General features: G+C 47.3%; 1 protein-coding gene across 1 annotated transcript in view; it reads left to right on the plus strand.

Moving 5' to 3' along the window:
• The window catches only part of HRH2 (histamine receptor H2), a 78193-nt gene extending 71204 nt beyond the window's left edge, over positions 1–6989 (plus strand). The window contains exon 3 of the mRNA XM_019450366.2: positions 6501–6989. Within this exon, the coding sequence (XP_019305911.1) occupies positions 6501–6504 (4 nt within the window). The 3' untranslated portion in view covers positions 6505–6989. The remainder of the gene's footprint in view (positions 1–6500) is intronic.
• Positions 6990–8119: the final 1130 nt, after the last annotated feature.

The following is an 8119-nucleotide window of genomic DNA, read 5'->3' on the forward strand; positions in this document are numbered from 1 at the left end:
CAGGAGATTTGGATGGGACCAAATCCCCACCCCCAGCTCCAGGCGTGGAGCCCAGCAGGGCTGGCTAGTCCCCCAGGTGCAGTGTTCGGACCCAAGCCCCAAGGGTCTTGGTGTCTCTAATGGGAAGGGAGAGGTCTTTCAACGATGCTGTTGGGAGGAAAGGACAGAAGCCAAGGCTGCCCGAGAGTAAGCGTGGCACAGGAGAGCAGAGCCAGGAACTGGACATTGTATCCTGATACACCATCTGATCGTCTGCGTGCAGCCTTGTTCTGGCTAAAGCAACCCCTTAGGAGATTTAATTACAAAAACCAGTAAATGCCCCTCTTTTCTCAAGTCCCCCTCTGAATCCGGTTTCTGATACTCGCAACAGCAGAAACTTGACAAATAAAATAACCCCAAGTGGATCTAAAATATCACATTTGCCATGAAAAACAAAAATACAAGAAAGCATTAACGTTTTAATGGTAGTAATTAAACAAACAGGAAAACAATCAAATTAAATAAGAGAGTTTTATTTATCTAGAAGGCAGTACTTAAAGAGAGAATTATTTATTTAGGAAAGAATAAAGGTGGGGGGGAGGGGAATGGAGACTTCTGAAATTCTGAAGAAGGCATCTGGGCACTCAGAGGGAGAAACCATCATGGATTGAGTGCTAACTATGTGCTAGGTGCTTCTCCTGACCTGATCCATTCCATGCTCAAAAACCCAGCCTAAGTAGTGGTTTTGTACCCACTTTCACAAATGCAGAGATTGATGTTCAGAGGAAATAGACACTTAGCCAAGGCCACATAAAATTGGCACCGAGCTTCATCTCACCCCGAGTCCAAGGCTATCTGCTCATCAAATAATTCACTCAGGAAGCATTTATTAAGCACCTGTGGAATACCACATCCTAGGATAGCGCTGTGATCACAGTCACTGGTGGTCACCGTCGGAACATTATAGAAGGCTTCCAGAAGTGGAAAAATCCATCGTGAAAATCAGGGCCAGCACCAATGAAGACGAGGCTACCTCCTTCCCCAACCACTTCTGGGTCACCAAGTACAAGGGGAAAATTCAAGTCCATCTGATTGTAGAGTCTGCACATGCCCTAAGACAGAACACCCTGTGTCTCCAGGACCAGCACAACTCCCCTGTGCTCGGAACTTACATACTCCCTCTGCTCTTGAGAAAAGCACTGATAGCCTCGTCTAGAAACCCTTCAACTTTTCCTTCTATAAATAAGAAATCCCTTGCAAATAATTACACTGCCTCTCTACCCACCGGTTCTAATGAAAAGCAAATGCTTCATAAATCTTTTTTAAAAATCCATCCACAAACTCCACCTGATGGGAGACTTCAGGAACTCAGAGCCACACAGGGTCAAGCTGGACCTAGTTTAGCCAGGACAGAGCATGGGACCGCCATCGAATGAGAACCTGCTGTGAGCACGCAGCGTCAGGCTGTAAGCCTACAGGTTACTGCTTCGCTGAATGCACCCAGGCTCCTGGCAGGGACGTAGCCCTAGCCTCCATAGCACAGATGAGAACACTGCAGCCCAGCGAGGCGGAAACATACAGTGATCCAGGGCAGAGCAAGACCTGAACCCAGACCCCTCTGTTCCCAGAGGCTGTCCTGCTCTCATCTCGCCATCCTTGCCCGCACATTGGGCAACAACAACAAGGCAGGAGCAGCACTGAGTCCCCAGACACTTCTTTATTGCTGCAAGAAGAAGCTAAAAGTCCCCCTGTGTGGTAGCTGCAGAGTAGGGTTGCAGGGACTCTAGGGAACAAAGTCACTCACATTCTGCCCAGACATCTTCAGAATAGATCGCAGCGCTCTGGGAACATGCCTCCTTAGTCCCATAAATAATGGAGAACCCGTGCATCCTGTGGCATTTCTGCTGAAATCATCACTCACCCACACTCTCTGCGCTTCCCGCAGAGGCCAAAGAAATCCTTGCTGATTTTTTTTAAATGCAGCCTTTTGGTGTACGTAGTTTTGGATTTAGCCTCCACTGAGCCCCTACTCAGTGCCATGCCCTGTCTTAGGCACCTGAGGGGCAGAAATGACCTGAACACAGCCCTGCCCTCAAGGAGCTCAGATGCTGCTGAGAGGGGAGAGATTGAACAGACTCTGGAGTTGCCGTGACGTCAAGTATTCAGCAGAATCGGGAAGAGTGGGGAGCAAGGAAGCAGGGGAGGGTCACTGCAGACCAGACTGGCAGGTCAGTGTCTTGCAGGGGGGGATAGGAAGAGTCAAGACTGTGCCCAGTGGGGGAGCCACCCTGGGGAGAAGGGTGTTCTTAGAAGGGGCGGGGCTAGTTGGGGAGCCATGGGATTCCTCTGTCACCCTCAGGTCTCAGTCAAGCTATGAAACTTACAAAGTCACAAAGGTAATGAGATGTTGTCGTTGTCGTTGTTGTTGAGATGGGGAGGGTGTCAAGATGTGCACACCTGTAGCCAACCTGAGGCAGTACACACAGATGTGGAAGCTGAGTGTCACAAGGAGGAAAGCCAAGGGCGTGTGGAAATCAGGGAAGGTGTGAACTGGCACAGGCTCTGAAATGGGGGAGTTTGGCAAAGTTCATCGACATTTTCCAGAAGCAGGTGGCCCCAAGAGACCCCTGGCAGCCTGGCACCGAATGATGGGAGGGAAGGAAGCACAGAGAAAGGGGGGGCTTACTCTAGGGTGGGGTGAGGGGTCTACAGGAGGAATGACACTGGAGGTGGAGCCAGAAAGATTAGTTTGAGTTTGCCAGGCAGAGAGGAGGGAAGCATTTCAGGCAAAGGAACCAGAGGGTGGGGACGTCTGTTGCCTTGGCTTCCCCGCCTCTGTTCAACACTTCATTTGGTAACCACCTCCTGACTTTCCCCTGGGAAATCCCCACTCTTGGTCCCTGTGGTTTAGGTGGAGCTAATGCCACTCTCCCAGATGCAGGAATGGGCTTATGGTCCAGTCCTGGCCAATCGGCACACCCCAGCCCCCACAACCATTGGTTTAATGCTGGGCACGTGACCCCAATCGGCCAACGGGAGTCAGCCCTGGGACCTTTGCTGGAATATCTAGAAGAGACTCTTCTTTTTTTTTTTTTTTTTAACTTTTTTTTTTTTTTTTGAGAGAGAGAGAGAGAGAGAGAGGAAGCACATGAGCGGGGAAAGGGCAGAGAGAGCAGGGGGAAGAGAGGATCTGAAACGGGCTCTGTGCCAACAGCAGAGAGTCCAACATAGGGCTCGAACTCACGAGCCATATGGTCATGACCTAGGCCGAAGTCGGACACTTAACCGACTGAACCACCCAGGTGCCCCAAGAGACTCTTCTTTCCTCCTGAAGTTACTACCCCTGATCACCATGAGGGGAGTGCCTGCCTGAGAATGGAGTCAACACAGAGGAAAGCATATTCTAAACAGCATGACTTAAGTACCTCTGCATGCCTCAAGCTCCCTCCACCGCTGGATATTCCATTACATGAGCCAACAATTTTCCTTTCCTTGTTTAAAAGTCTTTGAGATGGCTTATCACACCGGTGACCTCCCAGATTGTGACAGTGGGTGCGAAGGCCTAGAGGTGGCAGATGTGCTGTGTGTCTAGATGCTTATGGCGAGTAGACTGTGGCAGGAAGTGAAGTTGTGTAGGCAGCTGTGGCCACGTCACAAAGAGCCGTGATGTGAAGCCAAGCTGGGCTGAGGGCGCCGGGAGAGGACTTTAAGCTGAGGAATGATATAGTCAGATGGATGTTTGCAGACCCACTCTGTTTATTCCTATGTGTTTAAAACCTAGAAAGAACCCACCAAGTAGAATGCGAGCCAGACATTTTTCTTCTCCAGTTTTTCGGCACAAAGGTGCTATCTAAGGCACTGAGGGCCCAAGAGGATGCTTCCAGGAAAGGGAGCTAGCTGGCTGAATCTTTAGGAGGAGATTGGCACACTGGCTTGTACATTCAAAATGCCAACTAGTTCAAGCCCCTGGCTTCAGCTGTCACGGACTGACTGTGCTGTCAGTCGCTCTGATCTGATAGAGGGGGACAAAGACTATTCGTGTATTGTTCCCCCCTGAAATCTAACTCCACAAAAGTCTTCTGTCCTTGCCTCTGCCTGGGCTGATGGATCAAAGGACTATTAAAGCTGATAGACAAGAGGACCAGATAATGAGTTATTTGACGCTAGTGGTATGCAAACGGCCAGAATGATTAACACACTCTTAGGCAGTTGGTGATAGATGGCCTTATTGGTACCAATTCATCACCTCTTCCTGTTTCCAAGCTCTTTGTCACGTGACATTAGAGTCCTCACATTAAAAGAGGGGGACGTTAGAGTCCCCCTCACATTAAAATGTGTCCCATTTTCTTGACTTTGGGCTCAGGTGACTTGCTTCAGCCAACAGGAGGTGAGAAGTGACAATCCGCCTGTTTCAGGCCTAGGCCTTCAAAGACCTAGGTGCTTCCACCCAGCTCCTAGCACTCTTGCCATCACCATAAGGAGAACATGTTCCGATGAGACCACTGTTGGGGGGTGTGATTCTCCATGTCTCCACACATCGAATGAGAAGACGCCGGGACTGGCTACATAATTTGTAGGTTCCACAACTGGGGTCCTCAGGTCAGATCTGGTCAATCACTTGTTTTTTGTTTGGCCCTAGAGCCAAGAATGTTTTTACATTTGTTATTGGTTGAAAAAAATCCAAAAAAGCACCCTATTTCGTGACATGTGAAAATTACTGAAATTACAATTTCGGTATTCACCAAGTTTTATGAAACACAGCCCTGCTTATACTCTTACATCTTGCCTGAGCTGCTGTCACACCACAATGATAGCATTGAGTCACTGCAACAGCGACTATGGGATCCACAAAGCCTAAGACATTCCCTCCCTGACTTTTTACAGAAAAAGTCTGCCAACCCTGTTGCCGATAGACAGAAGGGTCACCTAGCCAATTCTCACCTAGAACAGCTGAGTGGCAACTGAACCACAGATCTCTGGGATGAATGCTTGTTGCTGTTACACCCTCTGAGATTTTGTTGTTATGTGTAATGTGGCAGTCACAAAACATTCGGGCTTTGATGTAAGTTAAGATTTCTCAAAGAATGGTATGTGGGATGAGTTCGGACATACGTGGAGGAGCCTTACGTGGCATTGAATTGCATCATGAGAAAGGATTGCTGTTTTCCCCCCTTCTCTTTAAGTCGTTATTTCATCAAGAAGGGAGCTTCAGCTTGGTGCTGGTAAGTCTTTAATGCTTTCCTCACTCCTGGTCATTTATTCGTAACAGGGACAGAGCACCCTTTGAATTCAGGAATTTGTCAGGTAATGGTATCCCTCTAGAAAGGATAAGAGAGTTGTTTTCATTGTATTCCTTTTGATGATTTATCTTCTATTTCTGTCAAGTAAGACTGGTTTCTCATTTATGTCAGTGCTTTTGTCCTGCAACTGTTGATGGAAAAATCATGAGTGTATTTTAAGAAAAATTATAAAGGTGATATGAGTTAAATTAAGAAAAAATATTGAGTATATCATCATGCAGGTGTAAATAAATATGGGGAATATCACAAAAGTGGGGGCCAAATGGCTAAGGTTTGGGAAGCACTGATACAGATGACTTCTGAAACCCCTCCCTTCTCTGGTTGCAGAGCATGATGCTAAGCATGTTAAATTTGGGATGACTTTCCCTGGCTCAGGCTTTATCTCTGCTGCTCACTGGCTGTTTAACCTTGAACAGATTATTTCACCTCTCTGAGCCTCAATCCCCTTGCTGCAAAATGGAGATAGCACTTATCAACCAGCATGCTTCCTCTTTGCCCTCTACTAACAGAACCCCAATTTTATTCAGGTATCCACTATCCCCCCCAAGTAGCCATGAGCTTCATGGAAGTTGATCCCAGCTCCAGCAGTGGCCCAGTCGCCCTTCCTCCTTGCCAATGATTTGTCCAGGAGTAGATTATAAACAAATGCTGGCCACTGAGGCATGAGAGACTTTTCTGGACATTTTGTAGCTTCTAAGAGAGAGCCGCCGGAAATAATAGTCCCTTGTATTTGCCTGGGTATTATTGAGTCTGGATGTAATTCTTGGAACCACTGTTGTCAGTTGCCTCTGATAAAGCCAACACTAATAAAAGACAAATGATAGATGGACAGCCCCCAGGTTTGGTGATATTTGTTGAGCTGCTGAATCAACCAGCCCTGAAGCTAACCCTATCTCTGTAAGTGAAATATGTGGGGTTATAAATGTCCTTATTGTTTAAGCCGGTTTGAGATGTGGCTTCTGTCACTTGCAATCAAAAGAAACCCAACTAATACAGACATTGGTATTTTATGTTAAATAGCTACATTAATACATCTGCAAAATGGTCTGCCTGGTTTGTGATTATACGTACAGTCCTTTGCGCATAAGCATCTGCAACAGGGACTCCCACTGGCCAACGAGTATTCCTTCCCCCATTCTTCCTTGCAAACAAAACCTAGATTTTATTCAGGGTAGCAATGTGCTCAGGTAAAAGACTACATTTCCCATCCTCCCCTTGCAGGTAGGTGTAACCACATGACTGAGTTCTGGCCAATGATGTGCAAGTGGAAGCAAACTGTAAGCATTCCAGGAAGACTGCCTAAAAGGAATTGACTCAGCCAAAGTACAGCCCTTTCAGCCTTTCCTCTCATCCTCTTCCTTGAGCTTCCAGTGGAGTTGTGATGGTTGGAGCTCCTGGAGTCCTCTTGGGCCATGTGGTGACCTTGAGGACAGAAGATGTGTGCAGCAGAGCATAAACATGGAAGGAGCCTGGGTTCTTAATGAGTTCCTGGAGCGCGCATACCAGCACTGCACTACGTTTATGCAATAAAGTAAATCTTTGTGTGTTTAAGCCCCTGTTACTTTTGGGATTTCCATTACACACAGCAACACCTAATCCTAACTGATAGTGTATCTAATTGGAAATTCCTTGTCCTCTATCAAGAGGCTGATGTCTGCAAATATACAAAAGTGTGCCTAGAACAACTTTCAGATACACAAAAGGCCTAAGATTTAATATGATCTTTATTGACAGTTGGATTCTCCAAAGAAACTTAGATTTAGTGGGAGAATAAAAACAGATCATTTATGTGGTACACTTAATGCAGAATCCAGTCCATGCAAAGCACGCAAATAACGATGACTTCTAGATTAGTCCAACCTAACCTAAGGTTGGATCAATTAGTCCAACCCTGCGATTTGACATGTGTGGAAATGGAGGTCCAGAGAGGGGAAGCCCCTTGTCCAAAGTCCTGTAGCCAGTCGGCAGTGCAGGCAAGACTAGAGCGCTCATTTCTTCACCTTTGCCTGTGATCTTTCCTATCTTCCTGATCCCTTTTGCAAGGAAATGAGGCAGTGGTCAGGAGGCCCTGGCTGACCATACCCCCTCCAGGAGCCTCTCTGGCAGTGATCCTTTGTCTTAGTCCACCCAGGTTGCTGTAACCAAATACCACAGACTGGGTGGCTGATAAACAACAAAAATTTGTTTCTCACAGTTCTGGAGGCTGGAAGTCCAAGATCAGGAAGCCAGCATGGTCCAGTGAGGGCCCTCTTCTGGGTTGCAGTGTTCTTGTTGTGTTCTCACATGGCAGAAGAGGATGAGGAACTCTCTGGGGTCTCTTTTGGAAGAGCACTACTCCTAGTTATGACAGCTATGCGCTCATGACTGAACCACTTCCCAAAGGCCCCACCTTCCAATACCATCACCTTGGGGATTAGGATTTCCACGTGTGAATTTAGGGTAGACACAAACAGTCAAACCACAGCATCCCTCTCCCGGGCAGCCAGCTCAGCTGAACAGCCTCTCGGTTCTCTTCCAAGTTCAGGACTCCCTAGCTTGTTCAGGACCAGAATGAAGAGAAAGGATTGGGAGTCCTATCCTCTTCCATCCATGTGTCCCCCGGTCTCTGTTCCTGTGATGCCTGTGAGTTTAATAATGTATAATAGAAATGAGGACAAAAGAGGGGAAAGTAAATAGTCTGAGCATCTAAATAGTATCCAAACCCGGGACACAGGTAGGGTGGGTTTACAGCCTTCTTCCTTCTTTCTTAGGGGTCTTCGCAGCCCTTTCAGTAGCTCTGTCTCCTATAGAGAAGGCGGGAGCCATAAGACATCAGCGTGGCTAATACAGCCATGGAAGAA

The sequence above is a fragment of the Panthera pardus genome, unplaced genomic scaffold (genome assembly GCF_024362965.1).
Source record: "Panthera pardus isolate Hobbes unplaced genomic scaffold, ASM2436296v1 HiC_scaffold_2, whole genome shotgun sequence".
Lineage (NCBI taxonomy): Eukaryota > Metazoa > Chordata > Mammalia > Carnivora > Felidae > Panthera > Panthera pardus.